The following is an 18322-nucleotide window of genomic DNA, read 5'->3' on the forward strand; positions in this document are numbered from 1 at the left end:
GCAACCGAGGGGAAAAGAACGATTAATCTGCAAGCTTTGCTAATTATGAACCTAAAAAAAGGTGAATAATAAAATAATAAAAGTGAACAAATTCTTGCCTTTTCCTGAACAGATCAGTGTTGTTTTCGTAGTTTTCTCATCAGTCTTTGACGACGAACAAAAGAAGGGGGAGACTGCTTACAGGAATTTCTAGGTAACTCTGCCACAAGATATTTAAAGGAAAAGTGAAAAAGTAATTTTAGTGGGAAATGTGTTTTAGAAATGAAAGTAGCATCACAAATCTTCACCCATGTCTTTGAACTATTTTCTTTAAAACACAGTTTTACCTCTGGACACAACCGTAATCAGTTCTGTGTGCTGTAAATTTTATCGCGTTCATTATTGATACCCTGTACTAAAGTGCTTCAGAGAAAGTGAATTTGAGACTAAATTGTGAAGTAGGTTGTGTTTGCTTCGGAAACAATCCTTTGCACCTCATGTTTTTTTAACTTTCACAACAATAAGCAGTCACATGGGAGAGGGAGTGAAAAAGCAGCTACAGAAGGAAGGAATATCTTTATTTTTAACAATATCAGAAATCATCCTGATTAGGTCATTAACACCTTGTGTGACTTTGTGTTAACCATTCTAAGAGTACTTCCACTTTTGAAAGAACCAAGTGTCCTCTAATGATGAAAATTTTAAACAATGTGGTTCTTGAGTGAGGTAGAGGCATGGAGGCCAAAAGGACATGGTCAGCATTCCACAAATGGCACCATAAAGGCATTTGGTGACTGAGATCAGACTTAAGACTGGTCACACTCCAGATTCCTGGGCTGATGTGTGATTACTTCCTGAAAAGAGAAAATATGTTGATGTTAAAAAGTTTAAAATACTAGAATCTGTTTTCTTCCCTTGGTGTATTTGTGCACTTTAGAGAAATTGAGCTTAAATCGGTTACTTTACTTTTACATTCCAGTTTTTTTTTTAAGTAATAGATGAAATAGACTTCAAAGGTATGCTCTGTGAATTATCAACTGGAAAATGTGTCCCAAACAGAAGTGTTAAAGCCATATAATTAGTTGAAAAGGAAGCTAGATACCAATTTAGGTATCAGTAAATGTTTTCTTTCATGTAAAATGATGAAAAATATATTCCTTAACCTTTAATTACTTTATAGAGATAATCTGAAACAGAAGACTTTGCTACGTATTTTGGTTTTTAAAAAATTTTTGTCATAGGAAAGCATTTGTTTTCCTAAAACCAAAATCAAATTTAAGAATAGCAAGGACTTTAGAAGGAATTTGTTAAATAAAGACAATATGGTAGAGATGTATCTAGTACCTAGAGCAGAGTAGGCATTTCAAAAAACAGTGCTTGGGTTTTCGTATTAATGGAACTCAAATCATTCTATTCATGATATAAAACTGCAGGTCCGAAGTTCTAGATTATTTTTTTTGGGTGACAAAAGTGTTCTGAAGTGTATTATGATGGTTGCATAACTGTGACTGTAGTAAAAACCATTGAATTGTACCCTTTCAAAGAGTGAATTGTATGTTATGTGAATTATAGCTTAATAAAACAAGTATCAAAATAATTCTAGATTATCATTAGAAAATCTAAAAAGGAAAATGTCAGTGATATTTGCTGAGGTTTGCTAATTTGTTTTTATTATCTAATTTCAACACTATTAAATATTTTGTGATGAGTTGATATTGAAATCCTATTGGTAAGATAGTTTACTGCCTTTTTATGGCTGTTTGTTTGCTTGTTTTTAAAGGCCTGATTATTGAGACATCCAGTCAACAGGAAAATATGAATGACTCTAGGCAGCCGTCACTCTTTTTCATCACCCTTCCAGATATACACAAACTCTGTGCTGTCAGGATAGTATTGAGCAATAGGATGGGAGATACAGAGGTTAGGAGTACACAAATGAAGATGTGCAGGTAAAAAATACATTTTATAAATTACAGTTTCTATACTTCTTGAGACCTGTAAGAGCTGTTTTAGAAGCATCTCCTTTAAAGCGTAAAACTCATTAACTTAATCTGTGTATATAATTTCTAAATAAATTCAGTTTTGTTCTGACCAGGTATATAAGATTGCATTTAGGGAAGGATTTAAAATACCTGAGATAGAATATCTCACTGTTGAGTTTTTATATATTTGTAACTTCTTACATGCTCATTTTAATTTAAATTTTGTATAGTCATTGATGAAATAAATCAGGTTCCCCAAAACTTAAAAAGTCATTAACAAATATTTACTGAGTACCTGCTGTTTATGAGGCACTTTAACAGATATGTAAACATTTTAGATTAATAAAATTTCTTAATTTTCAGGTCAATATAAGAATATTTCTGAAGAGTATTTTTCCAACAATTATCTTTAAATATCTGACCCAAGATAGTCTGGAAAAGTTTCGTTGAACCCTAAAGTATGACTACTAAGGACTCAACATGCATTTGTCTCTTAAATTGTTTGAGGCACTCAAATAAAGACTCTAAAAATACATGGCAAGATTATATCTGTAACTGAATATTTTGGAGAGGAGCAAACACTTAGAAGATAGCTAGGAGCCAGAAATAAGAAAGACACTTCTGGGGTGTTCTCCATTTTGTTCTTATTCACAAAACTTTGCTTTTCCCTATGTATATTTTCCCACCTAAGTGCATCCAGGAACCTCTACGCTTCCTGCTTAGGTATAATTTGATATCTACTGAGCATTTACCTGTGACTCCTTTGGGAAATAAATAGGTGGAAAACTATATGTGAGATTTTCTGCTGTTTGCCCTCAAAATGAACGGGGCCATCCATGCCCACAGAGTGGGATGTTTTGACTCATTGTCCCAGTAATTGACACAGTGGCTGGAACAGAGAAAGCAGAGAGCTGGCAGTGTCAGACAAAGGCAGGTCTTGCAAAAGCAAGCACCTGTTACACCAGGGTTCTGACAAAAATAGGGCCACCAGAAACAGGTAATCTCACCTCACTTTTTGAGGTAACCCCCTGACACACACACACTTATGGTTTTTTAGATTAGTTTCCTTGATGATTAGTAACTGAAAATTTTTATATTTCCAACTCTATTCTCTTTCGTATTTTTCTCACTTTTTCCTCGACCTTTAATGTAAAATCATTGATGGTAATTTGAATTGTGATGATTTTCATTTTAAGTTCATTTGACTCTTGAGTACTAAATTAAAACCACTACTCATGTCATTCTGGCTTGGAAAAAAAATTCACCTTTGAAAGAAAAAAACCTGGTCAGTAGTTCTAACATTGAAGTTGTTGATAACTCCACTGTAGTTGAATCCTAGACTGTTGCCTCCAATAACCCCTGACCACCACTTAAAAAAAAAAAGAAAGAAAAGAAAAGAAAATGGAAGAAACAGGAGTTAAAAGATCTGGGTTCTTCCATGTTATGACTTCTGTAAGGACAGAAATGGAGTTTTAAAAGAGGAATTTAGGTTCACAGATGAAAGAGGTTAGGAAACTCAGATGCAGGGACAAGTTTTCATATTAATATCAATATCTAAAACTTAAGAATTCTCTTCATTCGTACCTTGCCTGAGTGTCTACCGTGTTCAAACTACCATGCTAAGTGTGAGGAGAGATACAGAAATCTATAACACAGTCTTTGCCTAGGAGAAACTTAAACTTTTAATTGGAACTAAGAGATTTTTAAATGTTCCAATAAAGTAAAAACAGAAAGTGGGCAAATTCACTTAAAATTAATACATTTCATCTTCACAGGCAATTGCTGTTTTTGCACCAAGATATCCTTACATCACCTGTGCCTGGAATATTTAACCAAATTTGGGTGGTGATGGCGGTTAGTATTTTAACATTTTATAAAGTATTATTACTAATTATTTGAGGGCAGTATTGATGTAAACAGTAATTCAGGTATTAATTATAGCTCAAATTGAAAATGGTTTATGAAGACAGATTATACTGTGTTGTAGTGTGATTGAACAATTAACAGACTTTAACTTTGATGTACTTGATACTTAAAATCCATTTTTGTGGTTTTAATTTCATATTAATTTTCTCTGTCATAAATGTTAAGATAAAGACTACTAGTGAATAAAATGTTACAGCATTACATTTTAAGATAGCAAGGATTAATTCTTTTCTCATATTGTGTGTGTTCTTAATGTAAAGGAAGAAGTTTCTCATTCCAGCAAATCTCCAATTGTTTTTAAAGAACATACATAGGTCAACTTTTTTTAACCTGGAAATTTTATTTTAAAAAATTTTTACACTAGTAAAATTAGAACAAGAAATATGTTTTCCAGTGCAGTAACTGGAAATGATAATGAATTGCCAAAAATCTTCATAAAAATACTATCCTGAGATTTTTTCTTTTCTTTTTTCTTTTTCTTTTTTTTTTTTTGTTTTTTTTTCGGTCAAAAATCTTTCTGAAAAACCTCCTACTCTGAGATTTTAATTCCCTGGAATCCAGTGAAATCAATATTTATGAACAGTGCTGATAAGCCATACAAAATCTTCAGGTCTTTTATTTTTCTTCTAGGTTATATGGTTATATGTCCAACTTTTTTTTCTTTAATGTAGTTTCTAAGAAAGACAAACTGTTGGTGAATAAGTAGATACTCATACCTCTTATTTGTGTTCTTTTGTACCTGAAAAATTTATGGAACAAGAAGGAGATTATTTTAGAGTCCTAGAAATTCAAGTATCCTAATCTTAGCAAGAACAATAAGAGGAGAATAGCCATCTAAAAATATGTTTTGGTTGTTTACAAATATATTACATGCCGTAAAAAAATTACGAAAATATTTAAAGTAGAAAATGGGATTATTATAAATACTGTTTTAAACTTGCCTTTCATTTCTCCTTTAACAGCCTCTCCTGGATACTATTCTGTGTCAGTACATATATCTTCTTGTTTTTAAGGCTGTGAAATATTTCATTGTATGGGTATAAAATAATTTAATTTTCACTGTCTGATGCACGTCTGATTTTCTAGTTTTGTGCTATTATGTTTGTAATTTTAACAAATAGTGTTACATTTTAACAAATAGTGTATGAAAGAACCTATATTTCCACGTTCTCACACTGGATATTCACAGCCTTTATATATCTGCCAATCTGTTAGGTTAAAAATGGTATCTTTTATTTCTTTCATTAGTGAGTTGGAGCACCTTGGCCTTTTGAATTTTCTTTTGGTCTTCCACTTATGTCCATTTTCCTTCTTTATGAACTTACTGTATATTAAGAAAGGTGTTAAAGGTGTTAAATATTTATTAAATGAAAGTGATTGGTTTCTTCCTTCATATGGTTTTTGGGTTCATGTCACCCCCAGAAAGGCTTTTCTCATTCTGAGGATATACCCACAGATTCTATGTCAGGGAGAGAATGATCATCATGTGCTTCTCCAAGGCTTAGAAGCTGTTAGGATTATAGCCTGATTCTGTGTCCTCTGCTGTATGATTAACATCTTTTAGGTATTGATTTATTTAATATATTCATGTTAAGTCACTTTTATAAATGTGGATTTTTGTTATAGATACCATTTTATAAAGCTGGAAAACTTAGTGCATATATTGAAAAATATGAAGCTAAGGTAAGTTTTTTAAAAGATAATAATTCCAGATGCTGTTTATATTGATTTTTGTATTCAGCTTCTTTTGTCAGCAAACAAAAATTGGAGCATAAGTTGTTGCTACGCATGCAAAAGAACCCAACAATTTTTTGCCCAAGCAATTCTTTTGTGCACATTTAGTGAAGACAAAGGGGAAGAGGCTTAATTTTTGTTGGGTACTTTCTTACAGTAATTTTATGTGGCATAATGTTATTTACCTTCCAAGAGGTAAATATTCCCATTTTTACAAATGAAGAAAATAAAACTCAGAGATGAAAATATTGTCTGTAACAATATAGTATAGGAACAAAACAGTATAGATTCTATTCTACATAGTGATGAGTTTCTGGATCTTCACAAGGAAAATATGAGTACATGGGTTGAGCACCTCCAGTGTCTCAGTTACTCAGGCCATGGAGACTTGGCTGAAGCTCACTTCATGTCTCTGCATGTGCATCCTTTGTTATTCCAACGGATTGATGCTCAATCTTTCTTTTCAGGGATACTTCCTACATAATAGTCATCATAGTCAGCAGATATGTACTGAACATTTATAATATGCCGTCTAGGCATCACTGCTGGCCTCTATTCCTAGATCTAGTGGGGTTCGGGATAATGAGGTTTCTGGTCATCTCCAACAATACCCAGAGGTGCTTTCGCAGTTTCCTGAGAAATCTCTTAATTACCCGAAAGCTGGTTTCAGCCATTAGTCATAATCTGTGGGACAGCTAGGAACAATATCTAAGGGTTTTAGTTAAATTTTCTTGCTAAGACAAATCTGAACTATGAGAACCAAGTTTACAGTATATCATTCACCTAGAACTAGAAACTAGGTCTTCTAGAAATCCCTACAAAATTATGTTCTTTATTGTGAAAACTGTTTCATGGTTTAGTGGAGACCCTTGTACTGTCTTACTGGTTGGCTCTTGGAGAATTTAATCTTCTTCTTAATATATTGACTTAAATGTCAAAATTGTATTGTTTTTTGACAGATGTGTTACAAAAAGTAGATATGATATAATTTCGAAGATGAATTCTAAAGATCAAAATATTTTTAAGCATAAGAATAAATAGCATTTCAGTATTGAGTTAATCAAAGAATATTTATACCAAGTACCATCATTTTAATGTCTTAAAATTATAAGAAAAAAAAGAAAAATTAAGAAACATATATCTCACATACTTATACACTAATAAAAACACAACTTGTGATCAATTTACTTCCAGTCTTTTAGTTTATACCTTTGACTTTATCACGGCAAGTTATCTCATGTTCAAAATATTTAAAATCTTTTTGTTTATACTCTTACTCTTTTTCCACTTACCCAGTTCCTCATTGTTATAAGTAAACTTGCTTTGTACCCTCACTAGTCTTCCAGATCTCAAATGTCTTATTGTTCATGACTTTCTTCCCTTAAGGAGCCTTCACGATGATGCTCAATCTTTCTTTTAAAGGATACTTCCTACATAACAGTCACCATAGTCAGCAGATATGTGCTGAACATTTATAATTTGCTGAGCATTCTCTTGTTTCTGGAGTTAAAGTTGTGAACCAGATAAACTCCCTGTCCTCAGGAATCTTATAATAGGAAAAAAATTTCTCAAGTTTTTGGAGTTTTTGTGTAAATTTTTATTATTTCTTCTATAAGTGTTTGTTAAAATTCACCAAAAAAGTTATCTGGGCCTGAAGTTTTCCTTAAGGTAAGGTTTTTATCTACAATTTCAATTTCTTTAATAAATAAAGTTATCTTTTTCAAAGAATATGGCCATTTCATCTAAGTTGTCAAATTTATTGGCATAAAGTTACTTGCAACATTCCCTTATTTTCCTTTGCTGTAGAATCTGTAGTGATGCTGCTTCTCTCATTCCAGATAGTGGTCATGTGTGTCTTTCTTTTTTTCTCCCTGATGAGTCTTGCTAGAAGCTTAATAATCTTGTTGATCTCAAAGAACAAGCTTTTGATTTCCTTGATTTTCTCTGTTGTTTTACTGTTTTGTATTTCCTTGATTTTCATTTTTGTCTTTATTATTTCCTTTCATATGCTTATTTTGGGTTTAGGTTGCTCTTTTTCTAGTTTCTTAAGGTAGAAGCTGAGGTCATTGATTTGAGAACTTTCTTCTTTCCCAATATAGATGTATTTAGTGGTATAAATTTCCTCCCAAGCATATGTTTTGTTTTGGTTTTCTTCAGCTCAAAATACTTTCAAATTCCCCTTTGATTTTTTTCCATAATCTGTGGGTTAGAAGTATGTTATGTAGTTTCCACATATTTGAGGATTTTCCGGGGATCTTTCTGTTGCTGCTTTCTAATCTAATTGTGGCTAGAGAGCATGTTTTGTATAACTTAAATCTTTTAAAATTTATTGAGGCTTGTTTTGTGGCCTCGAATATGATCTATCTTAGTAAATGTTTCTTGTCTGCTTGAGAAGAATGCATTCTGCTACCGTTTTGTCAAGAAGTCTACGAATGTTAGTGTTGGGTCATGTTGGTTGGTGGTGGTGTTAAGCTACTGTATTCTCAGTTTATCTTGTTTACCTATTGTATCGATTATTGAGGAAATCTGGTACAGAATTTGCCCCCAATTTTAGCTGAAGCGATCAGCAATGCCATCTTTGTCCTGGAAAGCATACAGGTTACCAGTCATGTTTATGACTCATGTTTATGAGTTATAGAATTGCCCCAGACTTCCTCCTTGCATGCCAAGGCTGAGTGTGGACTTTGATATCCTGCTGTGTCTGGTTACTACCTCGGGCCAAGGAGAAAGTAAGAATAGAATCAAGGAGAAAGCCACTTGGCTTTCTAAGGTAGATCCCGAGAGATTATGGGATTTGTTCAGCTGCTTGTGTTGGGGGCATGTTTGAGGTCCACATTGCAGGCTGGCTTCATCCTGATGCTTAGAGTTCTGTCAATAGTAGCCTTAATTAAATATCTGTGAGACAAATTGAACAGATTTGATCTTGTCCCCTGCCAACAGATTAATTACTTGCATCCTGGAAAAATTTACCAGAAGCCAGAATGGTATAAAAATTTGGCTCTTCCAGGAACCCCCGTCCTGCACCACAGCCTGGAAACCCTCTTCAGTCAGTATACTGGGGTAATCATAGGTTCCCATCCCTTAGGGATTGCTCTTCTTTGTTGCTTGATGTCCAGTGTCTTGTGAACCATCGTTTCATGTAACTCACCCAGTCTTTCAATTGTTTCAAGTGGGAGGATAAATCTGAATCTTATCACTCTCATTGGTCAGAAGCAAAAATCCTAATTTTACAGATTCCATACAAGTAGAGATACTTTGCTGGTTGCATGTGTGCCCATGTAAGTATTTCCATTGTTTTCTGACATTGAACTAGAAATATCTAAGGGTTTTAGTTAAATTTTCTTGCTAAGACAAATCTGAACTATGAGAACCAAGTTTACAGTATATCATTCACCTAGAACTAGAAACTAGGTCTTCTAGAAATCCCTACAAAATTATGTTCTTTATTGTGAAAACTGTTTCATGGTTTAGTGGAGACCCTTGTACTGTCTTACTGGTTGGCTCTTGGAGAATTTAATCTTCTTCTTAATATATTGACTTAAATGTCAAAATTGTATTGTTTTTTGACAGATGTGTTACAAAAAGTAGATATGATATAATTTCGAAGATGAATTCTAAAGATCAAAATATTTTTAAGCATAAGAATAAATAGCATTTCAGTATTGAGTTAATCAAAGAATATTTATACCAAGTACCATCATTTTAATGTCTTAAAATTATAAGAAAAAAAAGAAAAATTAAGAAACATATATCTCACATACTTATACACTAATAAAAACACAACTTGTGATCAATTTACTTCCAGTCTTTTAGTTTATACCTTTGACTTTATCACGGCAAGTTATCTCATGTTCAAAATATTTAAAATCTTTTTGTTTATACTCTTACTCTTTTTCCACTTACCCAGTTCCTCATTGTTATAAGTAAACTTGCTTTGTACCCTCACTAGTCTTCCAGATCTCAAATGTCTTATTGTTCATGACTTTCTTCCCTTAAGGAGCCTTCACGATGATGCTCAATCTTTCTTTTAAAGGATACTTCCTACATAACAGTCACCATAGTCAGCAGATATGTGCTGAACATTTATAATTTGCTGAGCATTCTCTTGTTTCTGGAGTTAAAGTTGTGAACCAGATAAACTCCCTGTCCTCAGGAATCTTATAATAGGAAAAAAATTTCTCAAGTTTTTGGAGTTTTTGTGTAAATTTTTATTATTTCTTCTATAAGTGTTTGTTAAAATTCACCAAAAAAGTTATCTGGGCCTGAAGTTTTCCTTAAGGTAAGGTTTTTATCTACAATTTCAATTTCTTTGATAAATAAAGTTATCTTTTTCAAAGAATATGGCCATTTCATCTAAGTTGTCAAATTTATTGGCATAAAGTTACTTGCAACATTCCCTTATTTTCCTTTGCTGTAGAATCTGTAGTGATGCTGCTTCTCTCATTCCAGATAGTGGTCATGTGTGTCTTTCTTTTTTTCTCCCTGATGAGTCTTGCTAGAAGCTTAATAATCTTGTTGATCTCAAAGAACAAGCTTTTGATTTCCTTGATTTTCTCTGTTGTTTTACTGTTTTGTATTTCCTTGATTTTCATTTTTGTCTTTATTATTTCCTTTCATATGCTTATTTTGGGTTTAGGTTGCTCTTTTTCTAGTTTCATAAGGTAGAAGCTGAGGTCATTGATTTGAGAACTTTCTTCTTTCCCAATATAGATGTATTTAGTGGTATAAATTTCCTCCCAAGCATATGTTTTGTTTTGGTTTTCTTCAGCTCAAAATACTTTCAAATTCCCCTTTGATTTTTTTCCATAATCTGTGGGTTAGAAGTATGTTATGTAGTTTCCACATATTTGAGGATTTTCCGGGGATCTTTCTGTTGCTGCTTTCTAATCTAATTGTGGCTAGAGAGCATGTTTTGTATAACTTAAATCTTTTAAAATTTATTGAGGCTTGTTTTGTGGCCTCGAATATGATCTATCTTAGTAAATGTTTCTTGTCTGCTTGAGAAGAATGCATTCTGCTACCGTTTTGTCAAGAAGTCTACGAATGTTAGTGTTGGGTCATGTTGGTTGGTGGTGGTGTTAAGCTACTGTATTCTCAGTTTATCTTGTTTACCTATTGTATCGATTATTGAGGAAATCTGGTACAGAATTTGCCCCCAATTTTAGCTGAAGCGATCAGCAATGCCATCTTTGTCCTGGAAAGCATACAGGTTACCAGTCATGTTTATGACTCATGTTTATGAGTTATAGAATTGCCCCAGACTTCCTCCTTGCATGCCAAGGCTGAGTGTGGACTTTGATATCCTGCTGTGTCTGGTTACTACCTCGGGCCAAGGAGAAAGTAAGAATAGAATCAAGGAGAAAGCCACTTGGCTTTCTAAGGTAGATCCCGAGAGATTATGGGATTTGTTCAGCTGCTTGTGTTGGGGGCATGTTTGAGGTCCACATTGCAGGCTGGCTTCATCCTGATGCTTAGAGTTCTGTCAATAGTAGCCTTAATTAAATATCTGTGAGACAAATTGAACAGATTTGATCTTGTCCCCTGCCAACAGATTAATTACTTGCATCCTGGAAAAATTTACCAGAAGCCAGAATGGTATAAAAATTTGGCTCTTCCAGGAACCCCCGTCCTGCACCACAGCCTGGAAACCCTCTTCAGTCAGTATACTGGGGTAATCATAGGTTCCCATCCCTTAGGGATTGCTCTTCTTTGTTGCTTGATGTCCAGTGTCTTGTGAACCATCGTTTCATGTAACTCACCCAGTCTTTCAATTGTTTCAAGTGGGAGGATAAATCTGAATCTTATCACTCTCATTGGTCAGAAGCAAAAATCCTAATTTTACAGATTCCATACAAGTAGAGATACTTTGCTGGTTGCATGTGTGCCCATGTAAGTATTTCCATTGTTTTCTGACATTGAACTAGAGAAAACAATAATGAAAAGTATTACAATATAGTTCTGGTCTGGTTTTTTCCTCTGTGTAGATTAGAATACAAAGTAAAGTTTAAGGTTCTAGCACAGGAGCTCAAAAAGTTTAGGTTTATTGGCCAGGAGAAGCAGGAAGAATTTGGCTGCACGACTGTAGTCATGGTTTCACAGTGACTATATTTTAACACTTCTTTAGCTTTGGAACCAGATAGGGTTAGCTGTATTGAAGATGGTAACTTACATCCAGAATAGCCCCATTTGTTGAGTGGTGATCTGACCACACAGACATTTTCTGTGAGTTTATAGGGACATACTGATTACTGTAAATTTGCCCGTATTTTGTCCTTTAATATTTTTAGGTGGAGGCACCACAAAGAGTAATTCCTGTGATTCTTCAAAACTGCCTTTCGTATACACTCACGGCTAGACTTGCTCCAGCCTGGAATAAAACTGGCCATCTCTTAGTTCAAGGTGACTATCTCTTTCAGTTATTGTGGTTTTCTGAACTAGATTATTTCTATTAATGCACATCTGTTTTTAATTTCAAGATATTATTTTTAGTGGGTAGTTTTTAAAGCATAGCCCCAATCAGACCTTCTCAAGTCCAGAACGACATAAGTGTCATCTCCTTACTTTGGGATGATATCCAGAGACCTGCTGATGTTTCTTTAAAGAAAATGTGTTTATTATGTAATACTTGACATTTAGAGAGAAATAAATATAAGTTATGGAGCATTATAATAAAATGAACACAAATCATCAATATTTTTAGAATCAAAAGGCTGTTCTAGTTTTGTTTTGAGGTCTGACCATTTTCTAATTATTTTATACCAGGAAGTAAATAATTGAGGGAATGATTGGGTATTTCTGTCTTTTTAATTGAAGAGATACTTTTTGAGTGATTATATTTTTTCTCTGAGCTGTCTTCAGATACTCCTTTGTGTAAAACCATATTTAAAGCATTTTTCTTAACTGATAATTTCACATAAAATATTATATTTATTATGATTTATGAGTAATAATAATATTCCATGTCCTATCAATTTTTTAAGGAAGAGAGTTTCTTTCTCAGATGGGAAAGCAAAGAGCTGTTGGTAAGTAAAAATGTGTGTCAATAGATAAAACATTAGTATAATCAATAGTTGTTTAAAAAAACTTACAGATTGTTGGGTTATTATGATCTTGATAAGGTTAAATCAGAATTTAATTATTTTTTAATTATTTATTTAATTATTATGATCGCAGTTTCACCAAGGAAATTACCTCTGGTTCAAAATATATATTCTACCTATATGAGAAAAATTCACTTCTCTTAATTGTAATAAAAGCTCTATTTTTTTATTTTTCCACTTAAAGAAAATTTTGACTATGGAGTTTAATTCTTTAGTCGTTTATAATGTGTAGTCTATAATGTATAGTTTATCATAAAAAATTTTTTAGTACTATTGTAAGTAAAAGCTTTATTTCTTATGAGAACATCATTCTTTTTCTCCTTAAAAAACCTAAAATGACACAGATGATCTAAAATACAGTTTATGATATGGTCCGATCTAAGTCTTTCAGTGCGATGCATAGCTGTGTTGCAGGTGAAGTTTCTACACAGTAGTTTAGAGATAGCAGATAGGTGGGAATCCTAAACGCAAGCACACGTCACTAGTCATGGCAGCTTGCCCCACCACCAGGGCACAGCCTTGAATTCCAGGCTAGCCTCTGCGACCCAGACTCTAGACCTGAATTGCCCTCTTTGCACTGTTTTACATGTAGTCGGACAGTGGCAATCACTGTAATGTAGCTCTGGACAAATGACTTCATTACCTAAATTAGCTTCATCCAGACACTATCAGGAGACTACAGCTGTCAGAGATTATAGATGACAGTTTAGGAGAGCAAAATTCCCCACTTCTGTGTTAGTTTTTTTTTCTTTTCATTTTACTGAATGTATATGCTGCAGCAAAACCGACAAATTGGAAGGGTATAGCTCATTGGATTTTCACAAACTAAACATATCTTTAAAACCAGTTCTCAGATGAAGACACAACTTTATCAGTGCCTGAAAAGCCCCCTCATGCTTTCTTCCAGGTATTATCTCTTCCTTGGGGTCTTCAAGATCCAAAGTATGTCTGCCAGTATATTTGAGGGCATTGTTAGTGACAGACTGCCTAAGTCAGAATCATGGCATAGTACCTCTCCTGAGTTAAGACGACAGTCTTCATTTTTCACATAGAGCAGATGTCAGACTTGTAAAAGAGACTTGCTGAGTTGTCCTCTCAACTGTAGGATGTCTCATTTTTCTTATTGTAACCCTGTCTTATGACATTCTTCCCAAAACACGCACTCACATATCCATGTCATTTCATGCCTTTGTCTCTTAGATGTTTCATCTGCAGACTGTCAAATATTACATGGTGATTGAATTTGACCATGTGTGGAAAAAATATCCATTCTTAACTGAGTTTCAAATTTGAATAAATTAAAGTAATTTTTTTTGTTACTAAAATGCTTAATTTGATAGGATCAAGTAATAATTCCAGAATGTTTACAATTATTTTATTTTCAGTATTAAACATCAATGTAACAGAAACGCAAGTTTGTCTAAGTATAGAAGCTTATACAATCAGACTGCCACCACCTGAGGTACCACATATTTTGATTTCTGTAATTAACTTTACTATATTTACTGTATACTTAATATATTTATTATTATTACAAACACGCTAGTAGGTTTTAATTTTTAACAAGAAGAATGATAAGGTTTTTTTATTTTCAAAATCCATATTAAATTCTTGGCATGTTCATATCGTTCTGAACCTATTTACTCAGAGAAAATATTCTAACACAGATTTAACACAGATCTAATCATACTATCCCCTTGCTCAAAAATCTTTTTAAGTAGCATTCAATACTCTGCACAACCCTTTCCTGCCTCAGCGCCCACTTCTTGCCTCTTCTTTCACTTCCAAATATTGAAAGCAGTCTCAGCCCATGCTAAATGTAATATCCCCCCATCGGCATTATTTGGATTTTTTTTTTTTGCATCTATTTTTTATGCTTAACACTTTTTGCCTTTGTAGTAGAAGGGTATGTATCTTTTATTTTGCTAATTCTCATAGCACCCAGCATAGATAAACTTTAATGATAACTCAATAAGTGTTATTTTTCTTCTCCTATGCCAGTGGTTCTCAACAGAGTGGGGTAAGGGAAGATGAGTGCTTTTTCTCCCTATGAGACATTTTGTATTGTCTGGAGAAAATATTGGTTATCACAAATGGGGAGGGGTGTGTTGCTGCTGGCATTGAGTGGATAGAGGCCAGGGATGTGGCTGAACACACTAGACTCCCAGGACACAACCCCAGCCCCATCCCCACCCCAACAAAGAGTTATCCCGCCCAGAGAGTTAACAGCCTGCAGACTGAGAAAGCCCAGGCATAGGACAGATGACTCCGCCTTTCCTTGGAGCACCCCTGACTGGCCACTCGTCCTGCCAGCCAGCTCCAGTGCTACTCTATTCATTTTTCTCTTAACTTTAATTTTTGATGACATGTTATGTTGAGGCAATAGACAAGTCAAAGATGAATCAGATCTACTTTCTAGCCAGAAGGGAAGCTGAGCTGCGTTTAGGTAACTGGAGCGGGTGGCATGAGGGGAAAACCTCATCCTGATGAGGCGCCTCCCCAGGGCTCCAAACCCAGTGCGGTCTCTAACCACTTTTAAACCTTCACACTCCTCTGCACCATGCTCACATACTTACTAGTATTTTTAGAGTTATACACCTCGTTTTTATATCCCCAGTTTATATGAAGCTTCTTAAGGACTAATTAATGTACCTTACTGCCATTCGATATTTTTATAGGTAGTTCTGTTTTACATAACTGAGCTTAGAACCAATTAGAGATTAACAAAGAAGAGTAAGACATATAGAGATCAGAATGCCACCATTATTAATAGGATGAAAATATAATCTATCACCCAAAATGGACACTTTTGAGTGGGAAAGAGACACTAACTTAATGGAATACTGGTCCAGCATGTATGAACCGAGATATGTTAAAAATAAAATCAGATCAATTAAAATTGTGAAGAGTTTATTGTACATAAAAAAAGTTTGTGAAGCAGGAGTCTTCAAACCAATAGTACAATGAAGCTCAGAGGTGTGTTGTTACAGGTGTGTTGTTTCATTTGTATAGAGAAAATGTGGAAACGATTTAGCTTTATAATGATTGATTATAGCAATGGGGTTTTTCAAATGACAGAGAATTGATTAAAAGTGATTATCTCACACCATTTTGGAAAACAACATGTTTATTTATTATTTCATAGAGACATTTATAAAATAATCTAATTTAAATTTTGCTTGCATTGCAAAATAAGATAGATTAGGTTTCACTTAGATGGTTTAACTGGTTTTGTGTGCTTAAAGAATTTTCAAATTTGATCTCCATTTTATTTATTTTAATAGATATGTAGTCACACTATTTATTACAGAAAAAGGTAAACAAACAGCTATTGGAGAATGTGGCTACCTGAACCTTAGAATTAGGTAGATTGACCCACGTATGACCGTAATGGAACCCGCAGGCTCCCTTGAGAGATCAGGTACCATTCCCAATGTGGCAGAGAAAATGCAGAATACCACTTTTTGCCAGCAGGCCGGCTCTCAAGAGAAAGAGGAAGGATTTGTCCCAATTTTACCAACGAGATAAGTCACCTCGTCTGTGCTAGGGAGGAATGAATGAGGGCACAGCAGCGTCAGGACAGTGGAGCTTTTACAACATGGACACAGACACCAGGAGTGAGGAAGATGCACTTCTCTTTTCTGCTCACCATTATACACTCAGTACATATTCATTCAGTTCGTTTAAACTGATTTCCTGAATTACAGTTTGTCATCGGCACCTCTGAATCTCGCTTTCCTTAACATTTTTGATACGACATTTTTCACATCGTGACTGCTATAAAAATTGTTCATGCGTGTCTATGAAAAACAGTACAAAATAGGAATCTTGATTTGGGAGATAAGGAAAGTATGAAATACTTCATACACTGCGTGGAGGAGAAACAGGATGAGCTGAAACATTGCATTATGTCAGTGGTTATTCATGATCTCATGTAACTTAAGCCTTTAAAATTACTTTATAATTGTGCGTGTACAATAAAAACTGTGTTTTTTAATGTTTCTTTTTTTTTCCAAATTCTCTTGATTTATGCATTAAAATCTTACTTCTATTAAAAGCTAAGAGAATTTGATATTTCTCAGAGTATCATAAAGAATTTTGATACTCACAAGAATGCTGTCATAGAGGGACATTCGATTTTAAACAACTGGTGCTACGTTTTGCCAAGGTGAGATTTCAATGTGTAGTGTCTAGGGGAGGTCCAAAGTATACTAGTTTTCTCTCACTTTGCTTTAACATGGATGTGTGCAAAAGTATAAACCATTTTTGCGAATTTTTGAAACTGAATTACAGCTTACAAAAAGATTGAAACAATATTGTCATAGAAGCCATCAATTTCCTTTATCAGATTACTAAAATAATTTTATTTACATTTATATTTTTATTAGATCTAGTTTTAAAAAGTAAAATTTCTAGATATCTTATGAAATTAACAGCTAAATATAATAATCTCAGTAAAACCTTGTAAACTTTTACATTTAATTAATGACTCATTATCATTTGATATGATCTAAGTTTTAAGTTGGTGCTAACTTCAAGGGAAAATGGCTTATTATTAATAGAAATAGGACTATTGGGAGGAAATTTTAACCTGCTTTACAAAAAAGAACTTTAACGTGCATAATTTAATCACTGAAGCAGAAAAGAGGTAGTTGGGGAACATAGATTTGACTCTGAATCATTCAACTCTTAAACTTTTCCCTAGTTTAACAATTACCAGGCATCCCTCTGTGTGGTAATGTTTCATTAGTCATTATTTTATGTTTGGAACTGGCATATTGTTTGTGTCAATTCAGTTTAGTTTTTCATAACAATTCTAGTGCTTAAAATTTAATACAATATGTATTTGGAACTAGGAGCAAATGATTATTTTATTACTTATGTGTAGATAGTTGTTAAATCTTTTTGAATACTTTCTAAATCACAGAGTTAAACTATGTCTAAGCATAGGCTCACAATATTTTACCACTCTTCTTTTTCATAGTATGAAAATGGGAAAGATACTAAGTATTCTTCATACGGCACCCCCTGACTGCCCTTTTCGCTCATATGGAGATTTCCAGATGCACTGGGATGACTTGGTAAGGGATAGAAATATATATTCTATAAGAAGTTATTTGATTTTGCTTCATATAATTTAACCTAAGTTTAGCTTTTCCTCAAAAGAATTTCAACTTTGTTCTTAATTTTTAGTATGGCTATAAACTTCCAGAAGATTGTGGAAATATTAAAATATACTGCAACATCTACTTCAAAATGATAGGAGAAAGGAGCTTTACATATCCTTTATGCACCATTTGTGGCAGGCACACTCTGCCCGCCTTCTGATCAGTTTTTCCCTTGACCCTAATGTTGTCATGTTCGATCTTTTCTGTGTCTAAATGAAACTACTTTCCTTTCTACTTCTTTTTACCTGCATGAGTGTTCTTGTTTTCCTTAGAATTTTCATGTTTTTATTTGAGGGTAAGTTTAATAGTGATATTCTGCTCCTTAACACTACTGTAACGACTTAGATAACAAAAACAAAAACAAAAACAAAAAACTGTACAATAAATGGGAAAAAAATGTTTGTAATTCCTGGTAGGGAGAAAATAATCATAG

The 18322-nt window shown here is 33.8% G+C and overlaps 1 protein-coding gene across 1 annotated transcript in view; it reads left to right on the forward strand.

Moving 5' to 3' along the window:
• The first annotated feature begins 1794 nt into the window (after positions 1-1794).
• The window catches only part of CUNH18orf63 (chromosome unknown C18orf63 homolog), a 25990-nt gene continuing 9462 nt past the window's right edge, over positions 1795-18322 (forward strand). Inside the window, exons 1-9 of the mRNA XM_011367344.1 lie at positions 1795-1928; positions 3737-3815; positions 5514-5570; positions 11909-12020; positions 12602-12643; positions 14107-14183; positions 16780-16889; positions 17706-17802; positions 17915-18000. Coding sequence (XP_011365646.1) covers positions 1795-1928; positions 3737-3815; positions 5514-5570; positions 11909-12020; positions 12602-12643; positions 14107-14183; positions 16780-16889; positions 17706-17802; positions 17915-18000 — 794 coding nt within the window. The remainder of the gene's footprint in view (positions 1929-3736; positions 3816-5513; positions 5571-11908; positions 12021-12601; positions 12644-14106; positions 14184-16779; positions 16890-17705; positions 17803-17914; positions 18001-18322) is intronic.

This window comes from Pteropus vampyrus, unplaced genomic scaffold (genome assembly GCF_000151845.1).
Source record: "Pteropus vampyrus isolate Shadow unplaced genomic scaffold, Pvam_2.0 Scaffold132, whole genome shotgun sequence".
Lineage (NCBI taxonomy): Eukaryota > Metazoa > Chordata > Mammalia > Chiroptera > Pteropodidae > Pteropus > Pteropus vampyrus.